Source organism: Galeopterus variegatus, unplaced genomic scaffold (genome assembly GCF_000696425.1).
Source record: "Galeopterus variegatus unplaced genomic scaffold, G_variegatus-3.0.2 Scaffold1279, whole genome shotgun sequence".
Classification (NCBI taxonomy): domain Eukaryota; kingdom Metazoa; phylum Chordata; class Mammalia; order Dermoptera; family Cynocephalidae; genus Galeopterus; species Galeopterus variegatus.
The window spans coordinates 92,035-111,079 of NW_007727390.1; the positions used below are offsets into that span (position 1 = coordinate 92,035).

Below are 19,045 nucleotides of genomic sequence, written 5' to 3' on the forward strand. Positions count from 1 at the left end.
TTTATCAAATAATTGTACTTGAAAAAGATAACTATACTGTGGGATTGGGTAGGTTGATATTACTATATATTAACCAACTATTAATTTGTTAATACTTATTAGATAATGTCTTTACTAGTAAGTATAATCATTAAGCTTTGGGAGAATTGCAGCAGAAATTGTAGTTAGTATCTTTAAAAGTTCATCAGATGGTCTATTAGGCAATTTTATTTTTCTGCAAGCTTATTTCATTTTGAATCTTTGTGAAATGTAAATCATTTATTGATGTTTTCCTTGGTGGGTTACACCAGCTAATTGGATCATTAAAGTGAGTTGATCTGGAAAACATTCTTGTGAAACAATCCTTCAGTGTGGGAAAATCAAAAAATTCCAGATATTACTGAGTCCATTATCTTAAAAAAATTTTAATTTAAAATTGTATTTTAGTTTGAAATTTGCTCTAAAATTTCCAGTCTTCCAAAGTATGCCTAAAAGGTGTAGCTCATTAAGTTTCTGAGGGGTTAAAAATGACTGTTAGAGAAGGGTTCATACGTTTAAAAGTATTTCTAAATTTCTTGTTAGGGAAGTTCTTCTTTTCCCTTTATTCACAGAATTTGGATATAGGTTAACAGTTTTATTAAACAGATGTTTGGGGACCAACAAGGTATCATGATTAGGTGGAAAGAAGGCTGAATTCTGGATTATAATCTGGATTTTGAAGTTGCAAGTAACACACCTGCTAGCTGTGTTACTTTGGAAAATTTACAGAAATTTACTGGTCCTTAGATTCCTAAACTATAGAATAGGGTTGAAGGCACCTATTCTGCTTGCTTCACAGGGTTTGTTGCTAGGATCAAATAAAGTAATGGATGGAAAAGCATTTTGTAATCAGTAAAGTGCTATGTTTTCTGTAAATTTGCATTAGGGAGGCATACAGGTAAGAAATTATTCAGTAATTTTGCTGTCTTACCTTTAGGAACTTAGAATGAGATATTTAGTGTCTAATCTCAGCATGTAATCTCTGGTGTTTTCTTCTTTGTTGGCAGATGATTTGGATGTTTACTCATCTGGAGATAAAATTGGTTCATCATTAAGATTTTATTCTGAAGAAAGCAAGCATTGTCCAACACCTTTTTGTGGTTCATTCAAGCACTTAACTGTGAATTGGTATAGTGCCCAGAGTCCTTACTGTCCCTAACCCTTCAGTATCTCAAGAAACTGAAAAAGGGAAAAGGGCAGATTGTTTATGTTTGCTTTTCCCCATAGGAGGTACAAGTGGTCTAGAGCTTGCTTAATAGTTGAAGAATCTCATTTATTAGTTTTTACTCAGAATCTCTGTGATAAAAGCATAGACCTAATATTATTTTTAGTGGCATAAAGGAAAGTTAAATTATTTACATAACATAAAAGATGAAAAATTATTTTTGTGGCTATTCATCCAGGGCCCAAATGAAGGTCCTGCTTTTTTCTTTTAAAAGAAAAAGGAACTATAAAAAAATCTGCAGTACAGGTTTGTTAGGGAGTGACATTTAACTTGGTATTTATTGTTTGTTTGGTAGTATGGTAAGCTCTGTATTTTAGGTACTTGAGAGAGAGTCTGGGAAGATGGTAACTACAGATATATGTATGATATAGTGCTGAGCTGAAAGGGGTTGCAGTTCTGTAGGAGAGATAATATTGACTAAGGGTAAAAACAGTATAAAAACAGAAGCTGAGGTGAAATAAAGTTTTAAATTGAATATTATTTAATGCCAGAAATATTTGGCAGATGGAAATGCCATGGGTATCAAGAAGGAGTAAACATCTTGAAATATTGTAAAACCACAAAGATGTATGCATATACAAAATGAAATGTTGAGGTAATTGTGGAGAGAAAGACAAAAGTGCCTAAAATGTCTGTATATTATTAATGTAATTGATATTTGGGAGCTTGAATTTTTTAATACAGTTGCCTCTTTCTCTACTTAAATGAGTTCATGTAAAGCACTTTTTTTACGTGCAAAGTTTTTATATACTATTTAAAAAAATTTTTTTTTAAAAATTTTATTGAATCAAAATTGATTATACATATTTTGGTAGTTCAACATTGAGATATGTTGATTAAATCAATATTACTAGCGTATATATTGTTACAAATCATAATTATTCTTTATGCCGCTTGTCCACTCTCTCCCCCTCCCCCCTCCGCCCTCTAATTACCCTAGATTTCTTCTCTCCTTCTGAAAGAGTAATGGTTACTCTATTGATTTGTTGCCTAGAGGATCTGTCCAATGCTGAAAGGTGTCATCAGGTCCCCCAATATTATCACAGAGCAGATGCTTCTTCAGTCATTCTGAAATGGGCTTTGTGGAGGGAGTCATCCTCTTCTTTTCTTTATCTCTGCTGGTGACTCTCCTTGTGTCAGTGCACCACAGTGGCTGGCAGACCATCTGTGTGGTGGTTGTGGCATCTAGCCGCTTTCGTGGCAGCCATGGTTATGGTGGTGGCTGTAGTGGGCCACCCACATGGAGGTGATGTTTTTGGCATGCTCCATGGTGCTGGCAGTGTGCCTGGTTCTGGGGAGTGTCTGGTCCCCAGATCCATGCCTAGGGTCCCCGGGCAGGCCCCAGGGTGCTGGCGCAGTGTGCCATGTTGTGGGAGGGAGGTCCAGTCCCCAACTCCGTACCTCAGGTCCCCAGGTGGGCCCCAAGGCACTGGTGTAGTGTGCCTGGTTCTGGGAGGGGGATCCAGTCCCTGACTCCATACCTCGGATCCCTCGGTGGGCCCCAAGGTGCTGGCTTGGTGTGCCTGGTTCTGGGAGGGGGGTCCAGTCCCCTTCTCCATGCCTAGGGTTCCCAGGCAGGCCCCAAGACGCTCCTGCAGTGGGCCTGGTTGTGGAAAGGGGGTCTGGTTCCCTTCTCTGTGCTTCGGGTCCCTGGGTGGGCCCCAAGGCACTGGCACGGTGTGCCTCATTGTGGGAGGGGGGTCTCGTCCCCTTCTCCGTGCCTCGAGTCCTCAGGTGGGTTCTGAGGCACTGGTGCAGTGTGCCTGGTTATCAGAGAGGGGTTTGGTCCACTTCTCCATGACTCTGGTCCATAGGCGGGACCTGAGGTGCTGGCGCGGTGTGCCTCATTGTTGGAGGGGGTCAGGTCCTCAGCTTCATGCCTCGGGTCACCAGGCGAGCCCCGAGGCACTGGCGTGTTGTGCCTGGTTGTGAGAGGGGTGTCCACTCCCTGGCTCCATGCCTCAGGTTCCCGGATGGGCCCCGAGGTGCTGGCATGGTGTGCCTGGTTGTGGGAGTGGGGTATGGTCCACTTCATGCCTCATTTCTACGGGCTGGCCCTGAGGCACTGGTGTGGTGTGCCTGGTTGTGGAAGAGGGTTTCGGTCCACTTCTCCATGACTTGGGTCCCTGGGGGAGCCCCAAGGTGCTGGCATGGTGTGCATTGTTGTGGGAGGGAGGTCCAGCCCCCGGCTCCGTACCTTGGGTCACCAGGCAGGCTCTGAGGCCCTGGAATGGTGTGCTTGGTTGTGGGAGGGGGTGTGCGGTCCCCTTCTCCATGCCTTGGTTCCCTGGGTGGGCCCCGAGGTGCTGGCATGGTGGCCCTGGTTGTGGGAGGGGAGGTCCGATCCCCTTCTCCGTGCCTTGGGTCCCCGGGTGGGCCCCGAGGTGCTGACATGGTGTGCCTGGTTGTGGGAGGGGAGTCTGGTCCCCGGCTTCATAACTCAGATCACCAGGCAGACCCCAGCGCTGGCACAGTGTGCCTGGTTGTGGGAAGAGGGTCGGGTCCCCGTCTTCATGCCTTGGATCCCTGGGCTGGCCCCGAGGCACTGGTGGTGTGCCTGGGCCAGAATTAATTTTGTTGTCCTTTGCTTACTTCTTAAATGGGGAACTTCCTGTGGGAACCAGTACTTGAGCTGTGTGGTTGAGCTAAATTGCTGCTTTGCTGCTGTTTCCCTAGGGAAGGCTCTTTGTGCAGCTCAGGGTTTAATGGTTGACTTTATAGGTACTTCTGGCTCTCCAAAGACCTGATGCACCTGGGTTGTGTAGAAACTCTTATCTGAGCCTGTTTTTTTTTTTTCCTTTTTGTCTTTTTTACTGACTGGTAACGGGATCGCAACCCTCAGTGTCGCGCCCGTACCGGGGACCGGCAACGGGATCGCAACCCTCAGTGTTGCGCCCGCACTGCGCTCAGCCAGTGAGCAGGAACCGGTCTCCACATGGGATCCGAACCCTCGGCAGGAGCGCCGCTGCGCTCCCAAGCAGCGCACTCTCCAGTGCGCCACCGGGCCGGCCCAGCCTGAGTTTTTTCATCGAACTGCACTCCGTGCAATTCTGCATTCCCAAACCAGTCTCCTCTGAGTGGTCCTGTGCTGATTGGAGGGTGGATCAGCTGTCCTTGCTGTGTCCCAGTGTTCTCCAGGTGGGCCCATCTCCCCTACCACCCATGCTCCAAACACTTCCCATGCGATGTGCCCTGTGCCAGTCCCTTGCCCTCACTCATCAGCCTCTGACTGGCTCCCTTTTATGGCTGTACTGGCTCCTTGCTCCTGCGTGGGTCTATGGGAGCCCTGTTAGTGGTCTTGCTGTCCCGGGGGTCACCAAGGCTCTCTTCTTGCCTGCCACCTCCAAGTTACTCCTTCTGAAGGGCACAGCTGTGGCTTCTGCCGGCTCCTGCTCCATGCACTCAGCAGCTCAAGCCTTAAAGCGGCTTCCTGAAACGTTCCAAGCAGTTTTTTCTTGATCTCATCGTGGTTTCTCCCACCTTCATGAACTCCATAGGTCTCTCCTCCTCTTCCCCTGAGTTCCAGTGGCCGCAGCTTGGCTGATGTTACATTTTTATAGTTGTAAATTAATGGATTTGTGGGAGAGAGTGATGCTGAGAATCATCTATTGTGCCATCTTGACCGGAACTTCTAAAATTTTTAATTGACCCATTATAATTATGCATACTTATGGGGTACACTCTGCTGTTTTGATATACATAGATGTTGTATAATGATCAGGTTAGGGTATTTAATGTATCAGTCACCTCATGCATTTATCATTTCTTGTGACGAAAACATTCAGAAGCCTCTATAGCTATTAAATAATATACACAACTTATACTGTTAATCATAGTCACCCCACTGCAATAGAACACCAGAACTTTTTCCTCCTATCTAATAGAGTTTTGTACCCATTGGCCAACCTCTCCCTGTTTTCCCTCTTTCCCCTTCCCTCCCCAGTTTCTGGTTACCACTGTTCTATTATCTATCTCTATAATATCAACTTTTTTTTTTGATTCTGGAAATGAGTGAGGTCATTTGGAATTTGTTTTTCTATGCTTGGCTTACTTCACTTAATGTAATGTCCTCCAAGTCCATCCACATTGCCGCAAATGACAGGATTTCATTCTTTTTTTTTATGGCTGAATAGTATTCCACTGTGTATATATACCACATTTTTCTTTTTTTTTAATCCATTCATCCGTTGTTGGATGTGAATTTATTTCTGGGCTCTCTAGTCTGTTCCATTGGTCTCTGTGCTGTTTTTATGCCAGTACCATGCAGTTTTGGTAACTATAGCTTTGTAGTATAATATGAAGTCAGGTAGTGTGAAACCTCCAGCTTTGTTCATTTTTTCTCAGGATTGCTTTGGCTAATCAGGACCTTTTTTGGTTCCATATGCATTTTAGGATTGCTTTTTCTTTTTTTTTTTTTGTCTTTTGTCTTTTTCCGTGTCCAGCAACGGATCGCAACCCTCAGTGTTGCCCCCGTACTGGACCGGGGACCGCCAACGGGATTGCAACCCTCGGCATTGCTCCCGCACCTCGCTCAGCCAGTGAGCGGGAACACCTCTGTATGTGGGATCCGACCCCGCGGCGGGAGCGCCGCCGCGCTTCCCCAGCCGGCCCCAGGATTGCTTTTTTTTTTTTTTTTTGTCTTTTGTCTTTTTCCGTGTCCAGCGACGGATCGCACCCCTCAGTGTTGCCCCCGTACTGGACCGGGGACCGCCAACGGGATTGCAACCCTCGGCATTGCTCCCGCACCTCGCTCAGCCAGTGAGCGGGAACACCTCTGTATGTGGGATCCGAACCCTCGGCGGGAGCGCCGCTGCACTTCCCAAGCCGGCCCTAGGATTGCTTTTTCTATTTCTATGAAGAATACCATTGGTATTTTGATAGGAATTGCATTAAACCATAGATTGCTTTGGGTAGAATTGTCATTTTAACAGTGTTCTTCCAATCCATGAACAGGGGATATGTTTTCATTTAATTGCATCCTCTTCAATTTCTTTCTTCAGAGTTCTATAGTTTTCATTGTAGAGGTCTTTCACCTCCTTGGTTAAGTTTTTCCTAAGTATCTTATTTTTTTCGTAGTTATTGTAAAAGGAATTGTTTTCTTGATTACTTCGTGAGATACTAGTATATAAAAATGCTACTGACTTCTGTATATTGATTTTGTATCCTGCAACTCATGTAAAGCACTTTGAACAATGCTGTGTACATAGTAAAGCACTCAAATGTTAGCAATTATTATTATCATTATTTTAATTACTATTTCATTTGACGCTCACAAAACAATCTAGTTGATCTAGATTCAAGATTTATAATGATCTAGATTGAATATAGGATAAAGAGTGAAAATTGTATTAAGGTAATAATTATTAATTTATGGAAATTAATTTCTTATGTTTAATTGATAGTTTTAACGTTTTTTGTTCTTATAAATGATCTGAGCATAATTTCAGATTATAATTTGAAGGTTTTGAACTATGAAGAATTTCATCACATTGGACAGTCTTATTGCAATCCCTAGTAATGATTTAGTCTAGAACTGTACTGTCTAGCACAGTAGCCACAGGCCAAATGTAGCTACTGAGTACTTGAAATGGGACTGGTTTGAATTTAGATATGCTGTATATGTAAAATATGCACTAGATTTTGAAGAGTTAGCATGGGTAAAAGAATGTAAAATATCTTAATAATTTTTTATATTGATTATATTTTGAACTGATAATTTTTAAATATACAGGGTTAAATAAAATATAATGTTAAAATTCCTACTCTTTTTATGTTTTTAATGTACTGCCAAAAAATTTTTAGCTGCCTGGCTAGCTCAGTTGGTTAGAGCACTCCCTTATAACACCAAGGTCAAGGGTTCAGATCCCCATACAGGTCAGCTGCCCCCCAAAAAAGTCCACATGTTGGCATTGTCCAGAAAAACTTAACATGTTTATTTATAATTGTTATAAAGTTAAACTGCTGAAACTCGTTCACTGAAACATTTTGGGATGGCTGGTTAGCTCAGTTGATTAGAGTGCAGCCATCTAACACCAAGGTCAAAGGTTCAGTTTCCCATACCAGCCAGTTGCAAAAAAACCAGAAAATTTTAAATTACCTGTATGACTTGCATTATATTCCTTTGAACAGCACTGCTGTAGGAATTTCAACTCTGAGATAATCTTTTTGGAGAGAGAACCTGAGATTCTGGTTCTGCTGCACGTTTTATTAGTTATGTTACCTGTCTTCTTCAGGATTGAATTCTCATGTTAAACATTAATTCTTTTGGCTAAAACTACAGTATAGGTAATAATACCTGTAATATCTACCTCACCAACTTATTGGGGATTAAAAGAGTGTGTTTGGTAGCTGTAGAGCATTCTACAGGTATTTGTAGTTTTATATTTGATAAGCAGAAGAGGTTGAAAGATGCCTGTAGTGAGTTGTCAGGGTCAATGATTGTTACTTTTTACAGTTTTAGTTTTTGCATGTAGTTTTTACATTTTTGCCAATTGTTATGCTGTTAATATTTAAAAGGCAGTTTTATGTTTAAAATGCTATAGTAAACTTCCAGATTGCTATGATACAATTTTTTTTAAAGCCTAGATGATGAACTGGATTCTTTTCATGATTCGAAGAAATGGGAAACAGAAGAAGAATTAATTGAGGATGATCATAGAGTTCATGCCTCCAAAATAACCAAGCAATCTTTTAAAGAAATAGAAAAAGGTAAAAGAAATATTCATTTTAGAACAATCATTTAAATAGTAACTTTGTCAAGTAGAGCATATAAAGCTTACCTCATAAGTATTAACACTGATCCTCAGGCATTTGAATATTTCTGTGTTCTGAATTTTTGTAAGCCATGAGATAGTTACTGTGCTTGTCATTAAACTAAAGGAGAAGAGTAAAGTAAACTTTGTTACTTCCCAGTAATATTCCTACACTCTCAAAACCTTCTCAAAATAATAATCAACGGAGTACTTTTTATAATGTCTTCAGTTCTTTTTTATGTCAGTATTTGTTAGAAAGTGAGTAAATGATTGTGGTAGTATTTGACTAACTCTAATATTTTGAGAAACTACTCCAAATTACTTAAGGTGTGGTTTCCTCAGGAGTAAACTAGTTGCAGCACTGCATTTCTTAGTTTTGTCAGGATTTCAGAGAAAGAGGCACCAGAAATGACACCTTTTGCTCTCTTGGCTGTAAGACTTGGAGAGCACTGTTGCCCCATTGATAGCACTGGTGCAGTCTCTTGTGGGAATACATTGTCTACACACAACACACATTTGTTTCCTCTTTCCCCCTCTCCTTCATCCCATTTTGACCCGTTGATCTCAGCATGTGAGGAAGATGAAAAAGATTTCAGCCTGGACTTGTGTTTCCCACTGCATGGTTGATTTTCCCACTGAAAACAATTGAAAGTGTGGGATGCGGTATAAAAAATGTTCACTGTATTTGAACGTTGACAAAAAAGTAAGGAGTGCTCAGGCCACAGACTGGAGAGTTGGGAAACTGGGGAGGCAAGCAGAGCACTGGATGTGTCTTTCACTTGTAGAGCATCGCTCAACTGAGTGAAGAGAAAACTTTTAAAAAATTCATATTATTTGTTATTTTGGCTTCTCCAGGGTTTGTCCAAGATGGGAAGTGTAATGGGAGACCCCCTTCTTAAAGCTAGGGCTCTCAGGAGGCTAATGGAAGTTACAACCACTGCAAGAGAGCATTTCATATTCCTGTTATTACCAGAAAATAAGTTCTGATGATATAATGTAGGGAAGGATATGAAGCAAGAGGAACTCATTTGTCCACTGCTGTTGGGATAGTGAATTAATATAACTATTTTGGAAAACAATTTGGTGTAACTAGTAAAGTTGAACCTGCACCTATACCCTATGATCCAGCAATTTTGCTACTAGTTATATACTTAGAGAAACTCTTGAACATGTGTACCAGGAGCCATGTACAGGTCTCTGTAGTATCTACATAGCCAGAGCAGCTCTAATATCTATCTGTAGGAGAATGTTGTCATATGTTTACAAAATACTGTAAAGCAGCAAAGAGTTGTGAACCCATGATTCTGGCAACAGCATGGGTGGATTTCAAAGAATGGATTACTATTTAAAGGAAGTTATAGAAATTACATAATTACAGACATTATATAAAGTTTAAAAACAGACAAAGCAAACAAGGACTTTTAACATAAGTAGTGGAAGTTAAAAAGAAAAGCAAGGCATTGATCAACACCATATTTGGGTTAGTGGTTAATATGGTTAGGAGAAAGGATTGTGATCAGGGGTTTCTGAGGTAACTTCCCATTTCTTGGCCTAGGAAGTTAATACATGAGTGTTTTCACACACTTTAAAATGATTTATTTTGAAATAATTTTAGACTTACAGAAAAGTTACAAAAAGAGTGCAAAGAATTCCTGTCTACTCTCTATCCAAATTTTCTAAATGTTACCATTTTACCATATTTGCTATATCATTCTGTCTCAAGACTTTTTAATAATACTGTGATTCATACTTAAAGCAACCCTTTCTGAAGATTAGTATCTGAGAACATTTAAAACTGTTAATAAAGTTTAATTTTTTTTTTTTTTTTTGCAGTTGTCTTGCCACTTAATGTGGCCTCATCGGGACCTCAGACTGAATTTTGTAGTGTTGCAAGTGACTCTCCTTTGAAACGTGCCAGCTATTCAAAATCTAAAGCATCGAGTAAGCAGGGTTTACTTCCACATCAAATCAGTCAGATATATGATGAATTATTTCAAATACATCTGAAACTGCAGGTAAGAATAAATACCAAATTGAGAATTCAGAAATATTTTTGTTCTAAGAACCAAGCATTTACAAAATTTGAATACAAGGGATTTCATTTTAATTATTTTAGGTAAGTGAGTCAAAGCAAGGTCAGAAGGGAACAAACTCAATTTGTAGAAACTATTGAAGGGAAAAAACGTAGTATCTGAGAGGAAAATATGAACAGTGTTGATTTTTTTTTTTTTCCTTTTTGTCTTTTTTACTGACCGGTAACGGGATCGCAACCCTCGGTGTCGCACCCGTACCGGGGACTGGCAACGGGATCGCAACCCTCGGTGTTGCGCCCGCACCGCGCTCAGCCAGTGAGCGGGAACCGGTCTCCACATGGGATCCGAACCCTCAGCGGGAGCACTGCCGTGCTCCCAAGCGGCGCACTCTCCAGTGCGCCACCAGGCCAGCCCGAAATTAACATTTTTTAAAAACCAGTATCTCATTTTGTCAAAATAATTCAGATTATAATTACTGTAGAATTTCAAGAAAAGATTATTTCAGCCTAAAATCACTAGGCAGAAGTTTAGGGAGAGACTTAGCCTGGTCCTTGACTGAGTGGTAGACTTTAGATGGGAAGGACATTCCAGGTGCAAGGAACTGGCAGTGAGAGGTGTTTGGATAGGAGTGATCATTGGATTATGAATTTACCAGCTTGTCTGGGGAAAGAAAATAGCGAAGACTCATGCTGGCTGTTTTGTGGGTTTTTAAGCAAAGGAGTGACAGTGAAAATGGTGTTTTAGGAAGATTCCTTTAATAACATTTTATGGATAAAAAAGAAAAAGCAAGATTGCGAGGATATAGCTGTCATCTACAGCAAACAGTAAAAATGTAAATATGTAAAAAATGAAGTACAGTGGGTTAATCTGGTTTAATTGATCTTTAGTTTAATCTGACTTTAAAGTTTACTTTGTAGTCTTCTACTGTATTAGAGTTATCATTAAGCAAATACATTTTGTTACACCGTGTGATTTTACTCATTCAACAAATATTTGAGCATCTGTTAATATGCATTTTTGTGCTCAGTGCTGATATAGAGGTGAATAAAATATGCATGGTCCTTGCTACACGTAGCTTATTAAAGGCAAATCTTAACTACCTATATAATTATAATTTTATAAATTTAAACAAAGAAATATATTTAAACAAAGAAATGAATACCTGATGGGGGAGATTGAGAGGTCAGGTGAGGTTTTTCTCAGAATGCATCTTTTAAGTTAAATCCTGAAGGATGAATAGGGTTAGCCCAGTGGAAGGAGTATATTCTAGACTGAAACATTCTAATATGAAATCCTCCTAAGGCATGATAAATTAACATATTCATTCAAGGAAAATGTAGGTAGCTGAGGTTTTTTAAAGCAGGACAGTTGCATAATCTAATGTGTGTTTAAATAAATGGAATAGAGGGGGATAGGTGTGGGATTTGGGAGTGCAGATAGGATTCTACTCTTAGTAGCCCAGGTGAGAGATAGTAGCAACTTGGACAGGGTGATGGCAGGGGAATAGAAGTGAAAAGATTAGAGATTTATCATGGAGATACAGTTGGCTGGACTTTGTAATGAATTGGATTTGGTATAGAGAGAGTAAAGTATAAAGGTTGATTTTCACATTCTTGGTTTGTGCACCTTGGAATAAGAATGGATTTCGTGAGAAAGATGAAGATGTTAGTTTGGAATGGATTGGGTTTGGAAGTTAAATGTATCAGCCTGAAGAACTCAGACGAATAGTTAATTTGAGAGTCTTCTAAATATAGTTTTTTGTTTAAAGCTGTCACCAGTAGTTGAGATCTAGAGAGAGCTTAAAGTTTGAAGAGATGGTGGTAGTTTGTTGGTGTCCTGGATTAGAATGGAGGCCTCAGGGACAGAAGTGTATGGATTCTAGAGATATTTAAGAGGTAGGATTTGGGAGATGTACAGTAGGGTTTGGTCAAGGGCAAAATGCAGGTTTATTTTTGGCAATTGGATAAATGGTATAGCCTTTTGCTTAGGGAACAAAACTAGAGGAGGAAAGAATTAATTCTTTTCTTTTAAATTCATAACTCATTTTTTTTTTAGCATATAATTATTTTTAATATATTCACAAAGTTGTGCTACAGTCACCACAACCAATTTCAGAATATTTTTTATCATCTGAAAAGAAACCCCCTACTCATTAGAAGTCAGTCTTCATTTCCCCCCAAATCTCCTCAGCCCTAGGCAACCACTAATCTATTTTCTGTCTCTATAGATTTGTTTATTCTGGGCCTTTCATGTAAATAGAATCATAAAATACGTGGTTGTTTATGACTGGCTTCTTCCACTTAGGATGATATTTTCTCTTTTTTTTTAAATTTTAACATTTAATTGTACATATGTGTGGGGTACAGTGTGTTGTTTCAATACATGCATATACTGCACACTGGTTCACTTAGGGTAGACAGCACAGTTGTGTACCCATCAGTCCACCACTGCTCCTCCCCACAACCCTCTCCCCTCTCTGGCCTCTGGTAACTGTTCTTCTACTCTCTACTTTTATGAGAACCACTTTTTTTTTTTTTAGATTCCACATCAATAGCATGTAGTATTTGGTTTTTTTTGCCTGACTGACTTTTCTCAAACATGATGGTTTCCAGTTCGATCCATTTTGCTGCAAATGATAGGATATCAATTTTTTTTTTTTTTTTTGTCTTTTTTGTGACCGGCTGCACTGCGCTCAGCCAGTGAGCGCACCGGCCACCCCTCTATAGGATCTGAACCCGCGGTGGGAGTGCTGCTGTGCTCCCAGCGCCACACTCTCCTGAGTGCGCCACGGGGTCGGCCCAGGATATCATATTTTTAATAGCCGAGTAGTAGTCCATTGTGTGTATAAACCACAGTTTTTTTAAACCATTTGTCCATTGATGGACATTTAGGGTGATTCCATCTCTTGATTATTGCATATAGTGCTGCGATGAACATAAGAGTGCAGGTGTCTTTTTGATATATTGATTTCATTTCCTTTGGGTATATGCCCAGTAGTGAGATAGCTAGGTCATAGAGTAGATCCATTTTTAGTTCTCTGAGGAAGCTCCATACTGTTTTCCACAGTGGCTGTACCAGTTTACCCTTCCACCAACAATGTAGGAGAGTTCTTTTTTCTTTACATCCTCGCCACCATTTGTTATTTTTTTGACTTGTTGATAATAGCCATTCTAATTGTGGTGAGATGATATCTTTTTTTTTTTTTTTATTAATTTAAGAATATTCATGAGATACAAAGCTAATTGTCACCCCTCCTGCCCATGATGTGAGGACCAGATTCATACTGGGAGCATACCCATTACCAGAAATTACTTTTGTACCCCTGTTCCCACCCAATTATCCCCCAATCTCCCTCCCCCTGTCCCTCTTCCCCCCTCTATAAGACCACAGCACTACTGTGGTCTTTCTTTCCTTCCTTCCTTTCTCTCTTAGCTCCCATGATATGATATCTTATTGTGGTTTTAATTTGTATTTCCCTGATGATTACCGATGTTGAGAATTTTTTTATGTGCCTCTTGGCCATTTGTATGTCTTATTTTGAAAAATGTCTGTTCAGGTTCCTTGCCCATTTTTTAATTGGGTTATTTGGTGTTTTGGTGTTGAGTCATTTAAGTTCTTTATATATCCTGGATATTATTTGCCCCTTGTCTGATGTGTAGTTGGCAAACACTTTCTCCCATTCTGTAGGTTGTCTGTTTACTTTGTTGGTAGTATCCCTTGCTGTGCAAAAGCATTTTAGTTTGATGTAGTCCTATTTATATACTTTTGCTTTAGTTGCCTATGCCTTTGTAGGCTCGCTCAAAAAAGCACTGTGCATTCCCATTTCATGTAGCATTTCCCCTGTGTTTTCTGCTAGTAGTTTCATAGTTTCGGGTCTTAAGTTTAGGTCTTTGATCCATTTTGAGATGATTTTTGTGTATAGTCTGAGATAGGGATCTAGTTTCAATCTTCTACATGTGGATATCCAGTTTTTCCAGAACCATTTGTCAAAAAGGCTCTATATTTTTAGCACCTTTGTCAAAATCAGTTGTCTGTAAGTGTGTGGGTTTATTTTGGGGCTCTCTATTCTACCCAGTTGGTCAATTAGTCTGTTTTTATGCTAGTACCATGCTGTTCAGGTTACTATAACTTTATAGTGTATTTTGAAATCAGGAAGTGATGCCTCCAGCTTTGTTCTTTTTGTTCAAGATTTTTTTCACTTTACAGAATCTTTTACAAATTTTAAGATTTTTTTTTTTTCTATTTCTTTGAAGACTATTGTTGGCATTTTGATAGGGATTGCATTGAATGTGTAGATTGCTTTGGGTAATATGGACATTTTGATGATGATTTGTGTCCTCTTCAATTTTATTCAATGTTTTATAGTTTTCTTTTCAGAGATCTTTCACCTCCTTTGTTAAATTTACTTCTAGGTATTTCATTTTTTTTGTAGCTCTTGTGAATGGGATTTCTTTTTTGATTTCTTCTTTGGCTGTTTCATTGTTAGCATACAGGAAGGCTGTTGATTTTTGTGTGTTGATTTTGAATCCTGCCACTTTACTGAATTCATTTATTCCAGCAATTTTTGGGTGGAGTCTTTAGAATTTTCTATGTCTATAGTCTCATGTCATCTGCAAGTAGGGATTGTTTGACTTCCTCCTTTCTGGTTTGCATGCCCCTTTTGCATGCAAAAAGTTCTTGCCTTATTGCACTGGCTAGAACTTCTAGTACTAGATTGAATAAGAGTGTGAAACATGAGCATCCTTGTCTTGTTCCAGTTCTTAGAGGAAAAGCCTCCAATTTTTGTCCATTCATATGATATTAGCTGTGGGTTTATCATATAGGACCTTTATTGTGTTGAGGTACATTATTGAGATAATCATATGTTTTTTTTCCTTCATTCTGTTAATATGATGTATCACATTTATAGATTTGTGTATCTTGAAGCATTCTGGCATCCCTGGGATAAATCCCACTTGATCATGGTGTATGATCTTTTTAATATGTTGCTGGATTCTGTCTGCTAGTATTTTGTTGAGTAACTGCACTTTTGTGTTCATTAGGGATATTGTTCTATATTTTTCTTTTGTTTGTTGTATCTTTTTCCAGTTTTGGTATAAGTGTAATGCTGGCCTTCTAGAGTGAGTTTGGAAGTATTCCCTCCCCTTCCATTTTTGGAAGAATTTGAGAAGATTTGGTATTAGTTCTTCGAATGTTTGGTAGAATTTGGCAGTGAAGCCATTTGGTCCTGGGGTTTTCTTTGTTAGGAGACTTTTTACTACTGCTTCAATCTCATTGCTCATTATTGGTCTGTTTAGGTTTTCTAGTTCTTCATGATTCAACCTTGGTAAGTTGTATGTGTCCAGGAATTTATTCATTTCTTCTAGGTTTTCCAGTTTATTTGCATATAGTTGTTTGTAGTAGTCTATTATGATCCTTTGTATTTCTGTAGTATCAATTGTAATGTCCCCTTTTTCATTTTTGATTTTATTGATTTGAGTCTTCTTTTTTCTTTATTAGTTCAGCTAAAGGTTTATGGATTTTGGTTATCTTTTTGAGAAACCAACGTTTGTTTTATCGATCTTTTGTTAATCTCTAATTCTTTTTTTCTGCTCTGATCTTTGCTATTTCTCCCCTCCTGATTTTGAGTTCTGTTTGTTCTTTTTTTAGTTTCTTGCATTTCCACATCAGTTTGTTTGTTTGGAGTCTTTCTTTTTTTTCAATGTAGGCATTTCTTGCTGTAAACTTTCCTCTTTGAACTAACTGCTTTCATTGTATCCCATAGGTTCTGGTTTGTTGTGTTTTCGTTTTCATTCATCTCCAGGAATGTTTTAATTTCCTTCTTGATTTCTTCTTTGACCCATTCATTGTTTAGAGCATAGTGTTTAATTTCCATGTATTGGTATGGTTTCTAGTGTCCCATTTGTTGTTGATTTCTAATTTTACTCCATTGTGATCAGACAAGGCAGTTGATATGGTTTGGATTTTTAAAAATTTGTTGAGACTTGTTTTGTGACCTTACATATTGTCTATTCTAGAGAATGTTCCATGTGCTGTTGAGAAGAATGTGTATTCTGTAGCTGTTGGATGAAATCTTTTGTGTATATCTATTAGGTCATGTCAGCCTTTAGTAGAGATTAATTCTAATGTTTCCTTGTTAATTTTCTTTTTTCTTTTTTTGAGACCAGCCACCCGCGCTCAGCCAGTGAGCGCTGTGAGCGCACCGGTCATCCCTATATAGGATCCGAACCCACGGTGGGAGCGCTGCTGTGCTCCCAGCACCACACTCTCCCGAGTGCGCCACGGGCTCAGCCCTTCCTTGTTAATTTTCTATCTGGATGATCTATCCTTTGCTGATAGTGGGGTATTAAAGTTCCCAACTATTATTGTGTTGGAGTCAGTCTCTCCCATTAGGTCCAATAGCAATTGCTTTATATAACTGGGTGCTCCAGAGTTGGGTACATGTATATTTAGAATAGTTATATCTTCTTTTTGAATTGATCCCTTTGTCATTATATATAATGACCCTCCTTATCTTTTTTTCACTTTCCTTGGCTTGAGGTCTATTTTATCTGATATAAGAACTACTCCTGCTCTTTTTTGGTTTTCATTTGCATGAAATATTCTTTGTCTATTTATATGATATAAGATGATATGATATTTTGAGATGATGATGTAAGCTACCCCTGTTCTTTTTTGGTTTTCCATTTGCATGAAATATCTTTTTCTATCCCTTCACTTGTTACTGGTTTCTTGTTGGTTCTTGTTTTATAATCCATACAGCTACTCTGTGTCTTTTAATTGTAGCATTTAATCCACTTACATTTTGAGTTATTATTGATATATAGAGACTTGTTACTGCCATTTTGCTGTTTTTTTCTGGTTGTTTTGTGGATCCCTTTCTCTCTTTTCTGGCCTTACTGTCTTCCTTTGTGGTTAAGTGGTTTTATCTAGCTTTACATTTTGCATTCTTGCTATTTATTTTTAGTATCTTTCTTCTAAGTTTTTGTGTTACGGTTACCATGAGGCTTGCAAAAAATATGTTATAGTTATCACAGATTATCTTAGACTAATAACAACTAAGTTTTGATATCTAAGAAAAAAGAAAAAAAAAACAAAGCCATCTATATGCTTTACGTATGAATTATGTACCTTCAAATTTTTTTTTGCTGCTCCTTAGTGTCGTCTTCTTTCAGATTGAAGAACTCCCTTTAGCATTTCTTGTAAGGCAGGTTTAGTGTTTATGAATTCAGTTAGCTTTTGTTTGTCTGGGGAAGACTTTATTTTTCTTTCATATTTGAAGATTAGTTTTGCTGGGTACATAATTCTTAGCTGACTTTTTCCTTCAGCACTCTGAATATATCATCCCATTGTCCTCTGGCCTGTAGGGTTTCTGCTGAGAAATATGCTAAGAGACATATTGGGACTTTGTTGAATGTGTTTCTTTTCCCTTGCCTTTTTCAGTATCTTTTGTCTTTGATTTTTGATATTTGATTATGATGTGCTTTGGGGTGTCCCTCTTTGGATTGAATTTGGCGAGCTTTGAGCTTCCTGTACCTGGATGCTTCTCATCTCAGGGAACTTTCAGCCATTAGTTTCTTGAATATGCTTTCTAGGTCTCTTTCTTTTTCCTCTCCTTCGGGTATTCTAATTATGCAGAGGTTATTTTGCTTGAGATAGTCCCATATTCGCTGTATTTGTTTCATTTTTTCTTTCTTGTTCCTCCAGTTAGATAATTGTATGTGTTTTATCTTTGAGCTCACTGTGAAAGAAGAGCTCACTTTCTTCTGTTTAAGTCTGCTGTTGGAGCTTTCTATTGAGTTTTTCAATTCAGATAATGTATTTTTTATTTCTAGAATTTCTATTTGATTTCTTTTTATTGATTCTATTCCTTTGTCAGTTTTCTTGTTCTGCTCCTGAATTACTTTACAGATATCATTTAATCTTCTACTTGTATTTTCTTGTGACTCCCTGAACATGCTTAAGAGGGTTATTCTGAATTGTTTGTTAGGTATTTCATAGATCTGCTATTGTTCTGCATCCATTGCTGGTGCTTTGACTGTTTCCTTTGTTGGCAACATATTTCTCAGTTCTTCCTTGATCTATGTTGATGCCTAAGCATTTGAGGAGACTGCTGTTTGCTGCTGATTCTCTGGGGAATGTTTTTTTTTTCAGATCATTAATCACTTTCTGATCTAGGCTGTGTGCAAATTCCAGCCCCAGACAGGGTCTCTCCTGCAGATTGAGTGCCCTGTATTAGGCCTCTTGGCTAGCTTAACATCAGCACAGCCAGGTTAAGCAACTTTCCTCCTTCTCCCCCTCCGCTTTTCTTCTCTGGGAACTGAGATTCTTCTCCTGGAAAGGGGTAAATATTGCTGTTATCATCAAGGGAACATCTTGTGGGTTGGGTCTAGCAGGTTTGGGGCTGGAATGCTGTGTATTGAGATAGTGGCTAATCAGGAGCCTATGACTTAACCTATCAGATGTTATCAGACCACAAAGACTGTGTCACTTTGCATACCACTGATTTCAAAATTGCCCTTTACTTTGAATCCTCCCTAAAAGTCTTATAAACCCCCTGCTTTCCTTACTTTGGGGGAACTGATCTGGCTCAGTCTCCCCTCCAAGTTAGTAGAAATAAACCTTTTGGCTGAAATGGCTCCTGGCTCAGGTCTCTCTTTTCTCCGTCTTGCCAAACCTAACACCCTGCAGTTCTATTACCCTGTCCAATTTCCTCTGAGACCAGCTGTCCACGCTGCACCCAGTGTTCCCCCAGCAGGCTACCCTTTCTCCTGCACTCTAACTGCTTCCTGTGGGGCAGGCTGTGTACCCGTTCCTCACGATAACTCACAGGCCTCTGGGCAGCTCTCCCGTCCTGTCAGTTGTGGCTGCCCGCTCATATGCGGGCCTGGGGGAATCCTGTCAGTGGTCTTTATGGTCTGTGGACTGGTATGCTGCTCTCCAAAGCCCTCCTTTCCCCTGTAGACTCCAGGCAGATTTTCCAGAAGGGTGCCACTCTGGCTTTTTCCAGCTTGTTT

General features: G+C 39.4%; 1 protein-coding gene across 1 annotated transcript in view; it reads left to right on the forward strand.

Annotated features, from left to right (window-relative positions):
* CCDC138 (coiled-coil domain containing 138) overlaps positions 1 to 19,045 on the forward strand; it is a 114,624-nt gene that overhangs the window by 1,321 nt on the left and 94,258 nt on the right. The window contains exons 3-5 of the mRNA XM_008576051.1: positions 1,026 to 1,146; positions 7,824 to 7,951; positions 9,829 to 10,010. Coding sequence (XP_008574273.1) covers positions 1,026 to 1,146; positions 7,824 to 7,951; positions 9,829 to 10,010 — 431 coding nt within the window. The remainder of the gene's footprint in view (positions 1 to 1,025; positions 1,147 to 7,823; positions 7,952 to 9,828; positions 10,011 to 19,045) is intronic.